The sequence below is a fragment of the Toxorhynchites rutilus genome, chromosome 3 (genome assembly GCF_029784135.1).
Source record: "Toxorhynchites rutilus septentrionalis strain SRP chromosome 3, ASM2978413v1, whole genome shotgun sequence".
Lineage (NCBI taxonomy): Eukaryota > Metazoa > Arthropoda > Insecta > Diptera > Culicidae > Toxorhynchites > Toxorhynchites rutilus.
Genome location: NC_073746.1, coordinates 291,553,160 through 291,570,380, shown reverse-complemented (window position 1 = coordinate 291,570,380; position 17,221 = coordinate 291,553,160). Strand labels below are relative to the sequence as shown.

General features: G+C 39.2%; 3 protein-coding genes across 3 annotated transcripts; 2 read left to right on the top strand and 1 right to left on the bottom strand.

The window, feature by feature from the left end:
* Positions 1 to 3,539: 3,539 nt before the first annotated feature.
* On the top strand, positions 3,540 to 4,589 carry LOC129777247 (uncharacterized). Its single transcript, XM_055783415.1, is given in 3 exon segments — positions 3,540 to 3,694; positions 3,766 to 4,205; positions 4,207 to 4,589. Coding segments are annotated over 3 exon segments (906 nt in total). The 5' UTR covers positions 3,540 to 3,585; the 3' UTR covers positions 4,564 to 4,589.
* A 6,675-nt stretch (positions 4,590 to 11,264) lies between these two features.
* LOC129776686 (follicle cell protein 3C-1) lies at positions 11,265 to 12,310 on the top strand. The gene has a single exon (XM_055782480.1). The coding sequence runs from the start codon at positions 11,707 to 11,709 to the stop codon at positions 12,286 to 12,288; it is 582 nt and encodes a 193-aa protein (XP_055638455.1). The 5' UTR covers positions 11,265 to 11,706; the 3' UTR covers positions 12,289 to 12,310.
* Positions 12,311 to 12,324: 14 nt separating this feature from the next.
* On the bottom strand, positions 12,325 to 13,634 carry LOC129776687 (60S ribosomal protein L44). Its single transcript, XM_055782481.1, has 3 exons — positions 13,548 to 13,634; positions 13,128 to 13,301; positions 12,325 to 12,610 (listed from the first exon to the last, which is right to left on the bottom strand). Exons 1-3 carry the CDS (start codon positions 13,548 to 13,550, stop codon positions 12,473 to 12,475), a joined length of 315 nt encoding a protein of 104 aa, XP_055638456.1. The 5' UTR covers positions 13,551 to 13,634; the 3' UTR covers positions 12,325 to 12,472.
* Positions 13,635 to 17,221: the final 3,587 nt, after the last annotated feature.

The window sequence follows — 17,221 nt, the reverse complement described above, 5'->3', positions numbered from 1 at the left end:
ACGCGCAGAACTATTTTTGTTTGGTTGCCATCCAGCATCGAGAAGATTCCGGAAAGATATTATCGTTGCTGAAAAATAATCTGCCAGATCCCTTGGGAATTGAAAATTACATTCAAGCGAAAGAGTTTATTTTAAAGCTTTCTATTCATATAATACTGCGACCAAATACAATTGATTTTGTGGCTTTTCAATCATGTGCAATTAACAGGTGGTTATCGAGTTAGCATTAACCACTGGTGGTGGACTTCGAGAAGAATCCGGAAAGATATCGCTGCTGCAAAATAAACTGACTGTTCCTCTTGGCATTGAAAATAACATGCAAACAAAAGAGCTCTCGTTTTCGAAGTGCCTCAAATATTCATTTGGTCATTCATTCAGAATGGATTCAGATTCAACTTCAAACAAATGATCACTGAATCAACGATAGTCCTACGTCACCATTGCAGTTATACCATAGATATAACCCACTTCCTGTTTTTTCTATATTTATGTTTGTTCGAACAAATGTTTCAATAATTTCGATCATTCTCCGCGCTCAACAAGATACATAACATGTCAACGTATTTTTCACACGAATATTATTAATTTAGTATTTTCTATACCAAATTGCAGTATGAAAATTCCCATTATAATTGAAAGCAGTTTAAGAGTATTAAAAAATCCTACTTCAAGCTTCCGTTCGTGCTCCTATGCTATTTCTTTTTTCGTGACTTGTTGTAAAGTACAAAGTGCCAGCCGGGAATAGCCGTCTTCATCAAGAAGAATTAGGTAACCCTCCTTCGTAGTCTTTTGGACAGATCTGGCCTCGGCCCATTAAGAGATCACTGTAGTAGATGGACCGGCTGAAGTTGAACGTTGTACCGCATTATCGTTTCGGACCGTTATGCTAAGAGATCACTGGAGTAGATGGACCGGCCGAAGATAAACCGAAAAACGTCAACCCTCCCCAACAGGTCTTCGTAGCCTAATTGGTTGCGTGTCCGCTACTAAGCGAACGATCATGAGCTCATAACTCAGGGCCCTCAACCGATCATCATTGTGTGTTATTCCACTTAATACTATGTCCACGCAACAATCATCATGTAATGGTGATCTCAGCCTCTCACTTCACATACGATCTGCTGCATCGGTAATTGGTACTATTAACTTTTTCCCGTACAACATCGAGTCTCACTCGTGGGTGCTCGAATAACATAGGGCGCTAGAACGCTCAGCAGGCTAGTGAAATCACTTGAGGTGTGAATAATACAACAACATTTGAAGCCTCATATCAACAGTCCCACTGTGTTTGGTTCAACTGTGAACATAAGAAACAATAGGAATATATTCTTACGCCGAAAAAAGGCTTAGACAAAAAATCTCCACCTTTTTTGTTCCTTCGTCATTTTCAAGTGCTTTACTCCTCCAAATTATGCTCTTTCGTGTCCAGACTTGTCTACATTAGAATGTGTTTGCCATTGTATGACACTGTGTGCATTATATGCATATGCATGCAATCACATGCCTGAGAGAATCGAGCAGTTGTGTAAGGATATTCACTTCTTTCTCAGCTACAATTTGATACGAAGCAGTAAGTTTGTTGAAATTCAAACTCTCTTAGAATTGAAGTCTTTTAAAATGCTACAATCTTCAGGCACGCGGTAAATTTCATTGGAAAGTATTGTTAAAAGTATATTGGAACGTTACGAACCGCTTCGAATTTATTTTAGTTGTTCAAGTAGATAAGAACAACGTAAGATCTATGACGGGGAACCGTAACGAGTATTTATTTAACCTTCTTGTCTTATGCTCTGAGCAGGGAGAACAATATTAACAGAATATTCAAAAGCGAAAGTTCGAATCTATTTACTTTGCATTCGAGCATTTCAAGACTATTCAGTACACTTCTGGATATCGTTTTTGAGGCAGACTATATGAAAAACATAACCAATCAGAACAACGTACAGATCGATCAGGAATATTATGTGAGTATGGATAATGTTTATGTAGGTACCGCAACTGAGATGTTGATCAATGATTATTTGTCCGTATGTAAAATTTATTTTAGTATGTATTTTTTTACTCGAAAGTATTATCGTCTTTGTTACAATGAATTTCGAAACGTCAGGTTTATTTAAGAAAATGCATATAAATAAATATAGATCAGAATAAAGCATTGTGTGAAATAAAGCATTGTGACAAATATCGTTCAAAAAAATGGTTCAAAAGCGAAAGTTCGAAACTATTTACTTTGCATTCGAGCATTTCAAGACTATTCAGTACACTTCTGGATATCGTTTTTGAGGCAGACTATATGAAAAACATAACGAATCAGAACAACGTACAGATCGATCAGGAATATTATGTGAGTTTGGATAATGTTTATGTAGGTACCGCAACTGAAATGTTGATCAATGATTATTTGTCCGTATGTAAAATTTCGGACATCGTCGTACCCGATTCGATAAGTTTTTACATTTCACTCTGCAATCAAGTTCTAAAACGATTTAACTTCAATGATACCTTGGGCACCAACATGACGACGATTTCTCAACGATATGATGTTCGAAGAAAACTTAATAAACGTGTGATTTAAAGAAAATTTGTTCCATTGAATTATTTCTTTTTTCATCGCCGTCCGAAATAAATCCATTTTTAATGCGTACGTTAGTATATAATATTTTGAATCCAAAAAAAATATGAATAACCTTTACGTGGGCGGCCAATGACCATGCTTGTCCACTGTAAGGCTAAGCGCAAATTGAGAAGCGTATAGCGCTCGTAAGCGAACGCGAGGCTACCAACACGACTCATACGTGCCACAAACGTAGCGTGGTGGAGCGCATATTGGGTCGCAGTTTGGTGTAAATAACATGCCACTCGCATACAATGACTGATTAACACAGAGTTGCGCGATATATTTATTTACTAACACAATCACCCGACCAGTACAGCCATACAATGCCAAACCCACGGCGCTATATGATTGTTCACCAACACAACTACCACAACAGGTATGACCAGCACGAGAAACTGTGGTTCAGCCACAGCGTCGCGCGAGTCGTGTCTCACGAGCGCTCCACCATCTCGCGTTATCTGGCCAATTTGCGCCATTCTATCTGTTTTCATTAGCCACAAAAACAGGCGCTATATCGCGCCAAGTTACTCGCGCTATATGCGTCTCAATTTGCGCCTTGCCTAAGGGTATTTGGACAGTCCCAATATGTATTATATTCTCAGTGATATTTATACACATTTTTCCAGTATAACTTATTTACGGTTTAATTTACTTACTCGAAAGTATTATCGTCTTTGTTACAATGAATTTCGAAACGTCAGGTTTATTTAAGAAAATGCATATAAATAAATATAGATCAGAATAAAGCATTGTGACAAATATCGTTCAAAAAAATGGTAATTCTTGTTCATTAAGATTGCAAACGTTTTCGTACCATCTTAAAAAAACTCACTTGGCATCCCTGGTGGATGAGAGGGGTAGATATTGACAAATTGGCATAGATTGAAATGTTTATAAACAGACATAAAGTCGGTGTGTTTACTATGTTTACCTTGTTGTCGTTTTTTATCCAACTTCATTATTTCACTATGTTTAGCACAAGAGAGCGTCTGGAGAAGCGCACTCCAAAAGAAGGTATTGGTCGAAAGGAATACATCTCCCTGCTGGTGGATGAATATCACGAAACAGATAATCTCGGTAGGATTTCAGTAAAAGATCGTGTTGGATTTTGTTCAAAAATATAACTATTCTGTACATGATCATTACAGAATCGCAACAGCAAGTGACCGCGAATTTGGCCAATTTTGCATATGATCCTATAAACTGGAATTTTCTGAAACAAGCAAAGGCGCAGGAGTTATTTGTAGATATTTTGGATACTTCGATTGACCATCAGCTTCTAGTTCACGCAGCAGCAGGGCTTTGCAATATCTGTTTGGACGAGGAAGTTTCCTTCCAGATCATTCGAGGCGGTACACTCAAACAGATTAAACGATTGATTGAGAAGCATAGAGATAGCACCGATTTGGTTGGACATTTGCTAACAACGATATTTTATCTACATAGTGAACCGCTAGAAGCAGATTTCAGAAAACTGTTGCATTCGTTAAAGAACGGAGGCTGTAAAAGAACTGGTAACCTAGCTACTGTGATTCTTGGTAACCATGTACCTGGTCTTGCTACCGCAAATCAGACAATTCAGTAGCAAGATATGCACGGGAACAGTTTTCACACTCACCAGGATCTACCGGCGCGATGATTTGATCAAATTTGCGGAGTTTACCGGTGATCGGAACCCAATTCACAACCGTTCATCTGATGAACAGAGCTTTGTGAACGGTGCCCTGCTAAATGCCACCACGGCCGCAATCCTCGGAAATAATTTTCCCGATCATGTCGTTACTGCACAGGAATTTCGCTTTCCAAACCGATGCCACCTAAACGAGGAAGTCATGTTTAATGTGAAGGTCGGACAACTCAGGAAAATCGTAAGCGTTTCATATGACTGCAGTCAGCGCGGACGGACGGTTTTCGTTGGAACGGCAAAGTTGTTTGGAGTAAAGTAGTAATCAAAGCGGAATATGCTTCAATAAATGAGTTCATAATAAATGGTTTTGGTGTTTCAATGCTAAATGTCTAGCCTTCACGTTTATAATAATCGACAGCAACAAGAGGTACTGTGTCATTCTTCTTCGTAGCTAGAAACCGCCGGACGATTTTTTTGTCGTCTAGTGATACCGGTGAAATAATTGTTTCATCCTTATGGGGTTTTCTGATTGCAAGAGTGGAAACAACCCCAGCGGGAGGAAGAAGACCTTCATCGCGGGCTCTGTTAGCTGGTGTGTTTATCGTAACGTCATCTTAAATATCATCATCGTACTGCGGTGACATACACCGATGCAACTGGGCCGTACGATCGACACGCAGTTTGATTAGGAACCGTTGTAAATCATTTGCACTGGTGTGCGCAATAAGTATATTCAAATTTATCATGTAAAGGTTATTAGGCTCTACAAAGTAAAGTCAACCCATCTCAACAAGCCCCCCTCAAAAAAATTTGCAAATCTTTCCTCTTAAACCCCTCAATCTCCCGCTCGCGCTCCCATCCGTGTCTCCTTCCCGTGAGGATGCACCTGGAACTGGCCCATGGGTTGTTTTCATCCGCTCTAAACGGAAAATCTCTCAATGTCACATTCGAATCATGAAAGATATGGTAAGATTAGTGATCCCCGATAATCGTTCGATTAATCGATTAATCGAATACTTCCTACAGAAATCGATTATTAATCGAACGAATACTGCGCAACCAATAATCGAAGCGAACGAATAATTAACGTCGATTAATCGATTCAAACCCAGAGAACAAAAAAACGTACGGCCGCTACAGTTTTATCCTGCAATTCAATCATTATCTTTGACGCTCCCCTAAACCCGTAAAAGCAGCTCAACGCCGTCAACGCGAATTGAACTTCGTTTACGCGTTCCAGGCGGAATGACACTTTTTTGATTTTACATGGCTCTCTAGCAAATGAGAAATATTAGTCTAACTAATTATTTCTCTCAGTGTGACGATTAATCGATTATTTGGGGCGATTAATCGTATCGAATAACGAACTGCTAAAAATTATTCGATTAGCTGATGAACGATTAATTTCAAAAATCGGGGATCACTAGGTAAGATATTCCCCCGTGGTGGAAATTTCTAAGGTTAGACCGAACAAAATGCGTTGTCGTGGCTGACCGGAAGCATGCCGAAGATATTGTTGTCGATCAGCGGTTTGTATTAGAATATTGCGTGTACGTAGTTTCCCATAATGTAGAAATTTCGGGGATGATAACCGAAGCGGGTCTGACGTGACGGGGTCACCAACTTGGAAAAGTCTCCTATGAAAGAGAAAATCGACATTTATGACGTCAGACTCGTTTCGGGTCATTTGCTAGTTCCGCCCTCCCTGATAACATTATGGTGGACAAATTGAGGCTACCGGTGCGACTCTTCATGCCAGATGCACCAGGAACTGGCCCGTGGGTTGTTTTCTTCCGGCCCAAACCAAACGGAAAATCTCTCAATGTCATTCAGATTCCGAAAGATCTGACAAGAGATTATTCCTCCGTGATCGAAATCTTCAAGGCTAGACCGTAAAAACGCAGTCGTGGGTGATCGAAAACACGCAAATGATATTGTGATCGACGAGAGATTCACTCTAGAATATCGTGTCCACGTGCCGTCCCATTAGGTAGAAATCTCAGGGGTGGTAACCGAAACGGGTATGACATGTGAAATAATAATATGATCACTTTTGCCGGTGCCGCCCTCCCTGACTACGTTATGGTGGACAAATTGAGGCTACCGGTGCGACTTTTCGTACCGAAGCCCATGACTTGCATCAAATGCAAGTCAGTTGGTCATACACCAGCTTATTGCGCCAACATGGAGTGATGTGTCCCTTACGGAGAGCAACATGCGGGTGAACTCCACACGTGCTCTCAGCTTGTAAAACTTACAAGAATCGCTAGGATAAACAGAAGCGCTCTTTGAAGGGTCCCTTCACATTGTTCAATTCCGAGTAATGAGAGGGCTGACTCATTAGCAAAGGTAGGTGCAATTGAAGGCGACATTTATCAGCGTCAAATCACCTTCATCAATTTTATTCTTTAGTCCGGAAAAATACCATCGCTAACTGGCAAAGCAAATGGTACGAAGATGAATTGGGTCGGTGGCTTCACTCGATTATCCCTAAGGTTAGCCTTAAACCGTGGTTCAATAGTCTGGACCTGAGTCGGGACATTGTTCGCACCTTCTCCCGGCTCATGTCCAATTACTGTTCTTTAGACGCGCTACTTCTTCGTATCAATCTTGTTTACAACAATCTCTGCATTTATGGCATCGAACACGTCGTTTGGTCGTGCGAGGTCTATCTTGGTGCCATATCGAATTTAGAAAACACCATTCGGGACCGAGGAAGACAGCCCAATTCAAGGTGAGAGATGTGTTGGTTCGGTTAGACCTTGAGTACATGTCCCAAATATATATTTTCCTAAAATTTTTCGATCGTCGTGTGTGATTAGACAGTTAGAAAAGCTATTTCACGAACAAGAGTTTTGTGTGGCGCATATTATTTGATTTACTAGCACTTATTTCGCGATGTTCATTGAGCAACTTTCCCACTAGATTTGGATCGAAAAATTGGCAGAAAAGGATTATCAACATTTTCGCACCTAGATCAAATTCACAGAGGCTTGAGCTCACGTTCGAATGCATCCCTGTATTTTCCATTAATTGGCTAATCGATGGATTTTCTCCGTTTCCGATCAATTTCTCATAAACATATTTAACTCCTCCGCCGAGCATTCAGGTACCCGGAAATCATATCTGTGGGTTAGTTGATCTTTCTGACCGAATATGTCCTTAATTTCAACATAATTAACTGCTTTTTTGGCGGAACTAACCACCGATTAAGGATATCTGTACACGAATGTTCATTATAGTTTACTTCTTCACGAGACCAGCATTCCAGGGCAAAAAGCACAAAGTCTGAAAGGGAACACACTTCACCTAACCCGGCTATACAATCGCAATGTGCAGTTTGCACTGTTTCTGTGAAACGGTCCCTATCTACTGCACAAAAAAAAAGTTTTTTTTTCGAATTGTGTACCGAACACGATTTTTTGAAAAGGACAACTCGGTGAATTTTTGCATGACTTTTTTCATGCGATTTTTTTGTGCGGTCCCTATCCCCCGCTCAAAAAAAAAAGTTTGCCTGTGTTCAATTTCGGCTCCAGTGATGCCAATGTTCTTATAACTCATTTTTTTCCTGAAAAAAATAGGTCATCCTTCTAAACTCGAGTCGACCGGGAGTAATTGCGCCAACATGGAGTGATGTGTCCCTTACGGAGAGCAACATGCGGGTGAACTCCACACGTGCTCTCAGCTTGTAAAACTTACAAGAATCGCTAGGATAAACAGAAGCGCTCTTTGAAGGGTCCCTTCACATTGTTCAATTCCGAGTAATGAGAGGGCTGACTCATTAGCAAAGGTAGGTGCAATTGAAGGCGACATTTATCAGCGTCAAATCGCCTTCAATGAATTTTACTCTGTAGTCCGTAAAAATACCATCGCTAACTGGCAAAGCAAATGGTACGAAGATGAATTGGGTCGGTGGCTTCACTCGATTATCCCTAAGGTTAGCCTTAAACCGTGGTTCAATAGTCTGGACCTGAGTCGGGACATTGTTCGCACCTTCTCCCGGCTCATGTCCAATTACTGTTCTTTAGACGCGCTACTTCTTCGTATCAATCTTGTTTACAACAATCTCTGCATTTATGGCATCGAACACGTCGTTTGGTCGTGCGAGGTCTATCTTGGTGCCATATCGAATTTAGAAAACACCATTCGGGACCGAGGAAGACAGCCCAATTCAAGGTGAGAGATGTGTTGGTTCGGTTAGACCTTGAGTACATGTCCCAAATATATATTTTCCTAAAAGTTTTCGATCGTCGTGTGTGATTAGACAGTTAGAAAAGCTATTTCACGAACAAGAGTTTTGTGTGGCGCATATTATTTGATTTACTAGCACTTATTTCGCGATGTTCATTGAGCAACTTTCCCACTAGATTTGGATCGAAAAATTGGCAGAAAAGGATTATCAACATTTTCGCACCTAGATCAAATTCACAGAGGCTCGAGCTCACGTTCGAATGCATCCCTGTATTTTCCATTAATTGGCTAATCGATGGATTTTCTCCGTTTCCGATCAATTTTCTCATAAACATATTTAACTCCTCCGCCGAGCATTCAGGTACCCGGAAATCATATCTGTGGGTTAGTTGATCTTTCTGACCGAATATGTCCTTAATTTCAACATAATTAACTGCTTTTTTGGCGGAACTAACCACCGATTAAGGATATCTGTACACGAATGTTCATTATAGTTTACTTCTTCACGAGACCAGCATTCCAGGGCAAAAAGCACAAAGTCTGAAAGGGAACACACTTCACCTAACCCGGCTATACAATCGCAATGTGCAGTTTGCACTGTTTCTGTGAAACGGTCCCTATCTACTGCACAAAAAAAAATGTTTTTTTTTCGAATTGTGTACCGAACACGATTTTTTGAAAAGGACAACTCGGTGAATTTTTGCATGACTTTTTTCATGCGATTTTTTTGTGCGGTCCCTATCCCCCGCTCAAAAAAAAAAGTTTGCCTGTGTTCAATTTCGGCTCCAGTGATGCCAATGTTCTTATATCTCATTTTTTTCCTGAAAAAAATAGGTCATCCTTCTAAACTCGAGTCGACCGGGAGTAATTGCGCCAACATGGAGTGATGTGTCCCTTACGGAGAGCAACATGCGGGTGAACTCCACACGTGCTCTCAGCTTGTAAAACTTACAAGAATCGCTAGGATAAACAGAAGCGCTCTTTGAAGGGTCCCTTCACATTGTTCAATTCCGAGTAATGAGAGGGCTGACTCATTAGCAAAGGTAGGTGCAATTGAAGGCGACATTTATCAGCGTCAAATCGCCTTCATCAATTTTATTCTTTAGTCCGGAAAAATACCATCGCTAACTGGCAAAGCAAATGGTACGAAGATGAATTGGGTCGGTGGCTTCACTCGATTATCCCTAAGGTTAGCCTTAAACCGTGGTTCAATAGTCTGGACCTGAGTCGGGACATTGTTCGCACCTTCTCCCGGCTCATGTCCAATTACTGTTCTTTAGGCGGCTCGCACACCGGAGCAATAAACAACTAGCAAACTGCAATACGCAATATGCAACAGGAAACATATTTTGTTGTTCTTCGCATACCAGAGCAATAAAAACCCCCGACATTATGCAAACAATCGGCTTAATGTACGAAACTTGTCAAAATATGGGCGATAAGTTGCTCTTCAACCGACACGCCGTGTTGCTAGCGACATGTGTTGCTCTGTAAAGGCGACAGCGATATCGTATTGCGTCGGTATGCGAGATCAACAAAGATTAAATGGAAAAATCCATTGGCGATAATATTGCTTATTGCATGTTGATAGTTGCTAGTTGCTTATTGCTCCGGTGTGCGAGGCGCCTTAGACGCGCTACTTCTTCGTATCAATCTTGTTGACAACAATCTCTGCATTTATGGCATCGAACACGTCGTTTGGTCGTGCGAGGTCTATCTTGGTGCCATATCGAATTTAGAAAACACCATTCGGGACCGAGGAAGACAGCCCAATTCAAGGTGAGAGATGTGTTGGTTCGGTTAGACCTTGAGTACTTGTCCCAAATATATATTTTCCTAAAAGTTTTCGATCGTCGTGTGTGATTAGACAGTTAGAAAAGCTATTTCACGAACAAGAGTTTTGTGTGGCGCATATTATTTGATTTACTAGCACTTATTTCGCGATGTTCATTGAGCAACTTTCCCACTAGATTTGGATCGAAAAATTGGCAGAAAAGGATTATCAACATTTTCGCACCTAGATCAAATTCACAGAGGCTCGAGCTCACGTTCGAATGCACCCCGTATTTTCCATTAATTGGCTAATCGATGGATTTTCTCCGTTTCCGATCAATTTTCTCATAAACATATTTAACTCCTCCGCCGAGCATTCAGGTACCCGGAAATCATATCTGTGGGTTAGTTGATCTTTCTGACCGAATATGTCCTTAATTTCAACATAATTAACTGCTTTTTTGGCGGAACTCACCACCGATTAAGGATATCTGTACACGAATGTTCATTATAGTTTACTTCTTCACGAGACCAGCATTCCAGGGCAAAAAGCACAAAGTCTGAAAGGGAACACACTTCACCTAACCCGGCTATACAATCGCAATGTGCAGTTTGCACTGTTTCTGTGAAACGGTCCCTATCTACTGCACAAAAAAAAGTTTTTTTTTCGAATTGTGTACCGAACACGATTTTTTGAAAAGGACAACTCGGTGAATTTTTGCATGACTTTTTTCATGCGATTTTTTTGTGCGGTCCCTATCCCCCGCTCAAAAAAAAAAGTTTGCCTGTGTTCAATTTCGGCTCCAGTGATGCCAATGTTCTTATATCTCATTTTTTTCCTGAAAAAAATAGGTCATCCTTCTAAACTCGAGTCGACCGGGAGTAATTGGTTTCCTACCAAATTAACCATTTGCGGTCGGATTTCATTTCCCTTGAAAGAGATCCTCTTATCTTTCCACGTTAATAATATTTTATTTATACCAAGTACCGTTGTCTATTATCCATAGAAATTTTGTATACATTCGTGGAAAAGTTCACTAAACATTAAAATTCGTTTGGAAAAATGTAAACTATTATAAAGTTGAAAAAAGTATTAACATTATAAGATTAGAATTAAGGGATAATGTTTATATATAATAGTAACAACTAAGTTAAGAATTTGGTTCATTTAAACTTATGTAACTGAGCCTGTATTTTTTTTTAGAAAAAGCTATTTTTTCGTTCTGCGGTTGCGTTCGTTGCGAAAGGGCTTGAATTTCATATAGCTGAAAAGCATTTTTGCTAAGTGGAGTTCTTTGATTGCAATTGACCTTGCTCAACACGTTTATACAAAAACACAACACAAGACATTCACGCCCAGAACAGAGTCATCACAAAGCGGACTCATATTGTTTATTTGTACATATGCAAAATAAGCAACCGCATATCTTCCGCGTCCAATGCCAACGGATAAACCACCCTCTAAGTGGCACCAGTTCTAATTTGTACAGGCCACAGAATGGTGAATAAAATCCGAGTTGTCGTCATAATCATAAAACTGACTGTCGTAATGAGTTTTTTGTGCGTTGAAACCGCCAAAACGCCAAAGGTACGGCCCCGAAAAGCAAAGCAAGCAGACCTGGCGAGTAATTCAGTGAAACAAACGGAAAACGTTCCCTGCTCCTGTGCAATTTTCCTAACGGGTCAGTTCAACAAGTTCAATCGGTCAGAACCTCCGAGAGGCAATCCAGGCATTCAGATGGAGCTTATGCAACATTTTCCCTGCAGCACGATGGGAAACAAACAATGCTCAAATCGATGTTTGGATGCCATTCTTAAGCACTTGCCCAATTCTCCGGCGCTTATCTGTGGTACCATAGATCGGGATTGTTTCCGGGAACGGCCGTATTTATTCTACCAAAATTGTTCGCCACGTTGGGTGAACAGTAATCTCTCCGCTGGAAAAGAATTTTGTTGTCAGAATGATAGACCGGTGCGTTGTACGAAAATGGCTGCAGTAATAAGGCAGAAACTACTGATTGCCAACAGCACCACCCCTAACAAAGGTGACGAAGAACAGTTGGATGCGTCAGATGAATAAAGGAGATTGTGATATTAAAATGCGAGCAAAATCAAGTTTGTCGATTTATTACTTCCGAAACTCGAAATCTTTACTGTGACGTGATTTCCTCAGTATTTCATTTTCAGTAATAACGGATTTTATCGCATTTTTGCTTACTTGTAAATTACAGTTGTTGGATAGTAAATAAGCAACAATCGAACGCTTAGAACTGAATCATTTGTCCCTTTCGCTTCTTGTCACCGCCCAGCTCGAAGTGCTTGCATCGTTTGAGTGGGGCCTGTTTGCGGTATTTGCAGTCGACACATTCCATACGCAGCACAATTTTCTTGGTGGTCTTGGCCTATAATTGATATAAATATATATTTGATGTGATGTAAGTTATGGAACTATGTATACGACTCTAGCGAAAAAAAATGTTTCTATTGCTTTCTGGAATCGGAAACTATTTATATCGAAAAAAAATCACCGATTCTAAGAGACGAATGAACTCTCAGAGTTTAAAGTCTCTCTAATTCATTACCTACCCTACCGTTTCTAAATTTATATTGATTAATAAAAACTTCATGAATAACAATTGTTTTGATTCGTAATTCTGTTTGTTTCATTTGTTGCAGTAAACCGGGCAACTGACAGAAAACAAATTTATGAGGCCGTTAATTATAGGTATTCGCTTTAAGACTTTGGGTGTAATTTATTCAGGGTCAAATAAAGCATTGTTATCATTAATCGGCTTTGTAAACACTGACATATTCGAACTAAGATTTCCCTTCATTAATTAATTTGCATGATCTGTGATTCTCAGTCCCAATATTCAGTGGGGTCTATCTTTCCCTATTGCTTTTATACTTTACACATACCTTCTTCCTGAAGATGGGCTTAGTTTGACCACCGAAACCTTTCTGTTTACGATCGTAACGACGACGACCCTGGGAAGCCTGTCGTTCCTTGGACTTCTTGTACTGTGTCACTTTGTGGACACGGTGAACCTTGCACTTCTTGCAGTATGTACGACGCTGCTTTGGAACATTCACCTAAAAGTAGACAACCAAATAGATCAGACAGACGTTCATATGCAAAACAGCTTAACCTCGATGTGTCTATATCGGCACCAAAGTACATCACTAACAATCGAGAATTTCGACACAAATCTCTTTCAAACGATTGGTATTTCTCCAAAGAACTCCAAAGAAGCTTCTCTTTAGTCAAAATTGTCAGATTTGCATCAATTTTCGCCTTTAAACTATATAAAAACAGTGAAATTTCCTTCCAACACGTACCATTTTGATGTACTCGTCGATTCAGTCACAAACCAAAAGAGAGCACAGGAAGCAAGAACTGTCAAGCAGATCTACTGTCTAAATGACAGTTTCCGGTTTGGACGATGCAAGAAAATACCGAGCGAATGCTTTTTTATCAAACGCGATTGCGTGTGTGCTGCGCCCTGGTGACGAGCATGAAGTTTCAAGCAAGATGATTCAATTCACAGGTGGTTCGTAATTTACACTATTTGAGGGGCTCAGAAAGAAAGTAGTGTTAGTGACTTGAACAACGATTTCTCTTCATCAACTTTTTCTTTAGTTTATAACTCAACTGCAAAATGGTTCTAATTTGAGTTTGCTATAGAATCTGATGGATGAGGCACTTACCTGGGTCATGCGAATATGTTTTTGAAGTGAATTTTGGTTGAATAATAAATTCCTTGGAGCATTTTCCCCATGCTGTCAAACGTTTCTCCTATAAAAGGAGCAAACGTTTCCGTGACTCCTGCTTCATTTATTTACCTTTTGTGAGCGAACTAAAATTGAAATAAATATTGTATTTTGGGTAATTCGCATTTTTAAGTTGTTTTAATGAAAGAAGAAAAACCAAATAATATAATTCTAGTGTTCAGAATAATAAAAGCCTAACATTTAGTGAGAAGTAAAATTGAATTACAATTATGTTATTAGGAATTTAGAAATCAATAATTCAATAATTGAACTTTCGGAATTTATCAAAATGTAAGTTGTGCTTTCATGATTTCAAACGCTAGCATTAATTGATGAAAAATGTAGTTCATTCATTTTATTTAATTCGATTATTATTGACTTTCATAACAATATTTTCTCTATGTAGAGGATTATTATAAGAAAAGTAACACTTTCTCCCCTCCTGATTGTTGGACCTATTTTGACATTTCCATTGGATTCTTTTTGACAATCAATTTGATTCTATCCGCATGATCCAGGTTCTTACCTATCTTCCACATTGTCAAATACAGCTGGGAATAAGTTATGACCATAAAAGAGAGTTGGTGTAGAGGAATCGATGATATCACTTACACCCCTTTCATTTTGAGCTTCTCATTTATGAAAACAATTTATGTTTTTTCTAGAAAAATCCGTTTTTTTCTTTAACTTCCCGGTTTCAGGTATTCTTTCTACGCTGAAAAGGTTAGAAAATCATCATTTCACATTGTTTCATTCATAACATATGAAGAATGACTTGGTATAAGTGTTGTTATTTTCATTTTTTTTTTGCTAGGCAAACGATGGATTGCGCTGCAAATAATGCAGATCCTTCTCGTATCAGCAAACGGAATCCCCTACATAATCAATGATATAAACCAACTAAATTTAATATTGATTTCATCACCATTATCCACAGTATGAGCTTCTAAAAATGTCCGGAAATTAGTACTTATAACCAGTGTTGTACCAGAGGGGTTAAAAATCTTTTTTATCTGTACTTTTTTCCAAAAAATTATACCAAAAATCTGTACCATCAAATATATTCGTTGTAGAGAAAACACTAATTTATTAGCATGAAAAAAAAACTCATTTATGTACTACAAATATTACATTAACATTCGCAAGCCATTCGTGTGTTTGATGATACTTATTCATAGTTTTTCTGAATCTAGATTGCACACTATCATTAATTACATTTTTTTTCACAGCACTTCTCTGGTAGACGATTTATTTTTTTAAATTTTCCTAGAAGTATGCACATAAGTATATCAAAGCAATAGAACGATATGACTTACAGATACTGTTCTCATAAAAAGCACAAACCTCAATAATTTCTGGCGAGTCCAGCTCATCATTGTCAACTTGTTCAGGAAAGTTCATGACTCGTCATTTCCTTTCAAAGGATTAATCATATCTGTCGCAACGTGCGGTTGCGACGCACCTGCTCCCAAACACCTTGAGAGAAATAAAACGTTCCCACTTTCGGCGCGCTACTGTGTTTCACCGAGAATCAAAAGAAAACACAACAATGATTCAATGATTCAAAAACAAATAGTCAGAAGTGAAAGAAAGTCCTAAATTGATTGTTACAAAAGCGTTAAGCGTAATTATTCTTAATTGTATATCCTATATTATTCTGCAAATCGAGAGAACGAAGATTCTTAAAAATAACCCCACCTCCAACGAACTAAACAAACGAGACACTAAACGTAAGTTCTCTAAATCTAAATCTAGCTGCAACACAGAAAAACTTATGATAGTGTAAAAAACCTTAAAATTAATATGTACAATTTAAAACTACTTCTATTCCTAAAACTACTATGTACAATAGAACCATTTTAATGTATTGATTTATACCTACGGTAGGGATTTTTTAACGTCGTCGTCATTGCCATCGCCATTGTATTGCGTATTGAAATAAACGTTTAAAAAACCGGAAAATTGTTTCTGTTCCGTTGCGGTTGCAACAATATCTTTTGATCCTAAAATCAAAAGATAATGATAGCACCCGTGGCCGAGTGGTTAGCGTCTCACATTATCATGCCGGGTGTTCGGGTTCGATTCCCGTTCTGACCGGGGGATTTTTCGTCAAAGAAATTTCCTTCGACTTGCACTGTGGTCCCACGTATTCTAGAGCTTGCCCCTCGGAATACAATCAAGGCGTGTTATTTGGCTTAAGAAATCTCAATAAGTATTAATAAATGACGCTAATTAATGCATACGTTGAGACGGCAAAAGTTCCACAGGGAACGTTAACGCCATTCAAGAAGAAGAAGATCCTAAAATAGCGTTAATCGTATCGTTGCTAGGCCGATTTCGAAGCTTTTTTTTGTTCTGATTATATTCAGAAAAAAATCGCTCGACAGTCGCCGAGGAGTGAGGCATAGAGAGAACGTTACAAACAAGATATGGTCAACTCTTCTTAAACATCAACTTTTGTCCACCAACCCTGCACCAGGGATCTGCATAGTAATAGTCAACTGAGGATAGTCAGCTGACTATCTGACTGACTATATCCGTATTCAGTTAGTAATGACTTTTTGCTTCTTCACGCAGTTTCTCCACCAAAACAACTAAATAGTAAGTCGGGTGTTTAGTCGCTATCTTCCTCCACCGACTCGACTGTATCATTTCATTCTTCCCAGTCAAATTGTCCTCATTGCATTTTGAAGTGACTTCCCCCAAAACGAATTCGTTCCTCTCTTTCTGTCTCTTGTGTACGTGTGCATGCATTGATGTTTGGATTCAACGTGGTTTGACATACGCTACAGGTGAGCTCGATTATTTTGTATCGTACACGAAAATTACTCACACGTATAAGATAGCGATATTTTGCACGCTATTTACTAATACTAACGTGAGGACCTTCATAGCACACTTGATGAATGTCTAAGTTCGTTGGTTTGAATTCACGATGGGTAGACAATAAACCGTCCATTGATGGGGTAACTTCATTTTTGCATCAGAAATCATGTTTTCGTTTCTCTTTATATGGACGTAAAAATAAGATTGGGTACGCGGGTATAAAATTAGTGTCAGGGGAAAATAGAAGTGTGGATTGAAGTCAGTTGAATGAAGAGGCAGATTTGTATTCATTAGTCGCGTCAGTTATAATAACCACTGACTGGACTCGTTCACCAGTCATCCTCGCTAGTCAATTCATTTCTAGTCAATTCACTTTTTGTTGGCGGCGACTGCCGAAGCAGTTCTAGTCGAAGCGA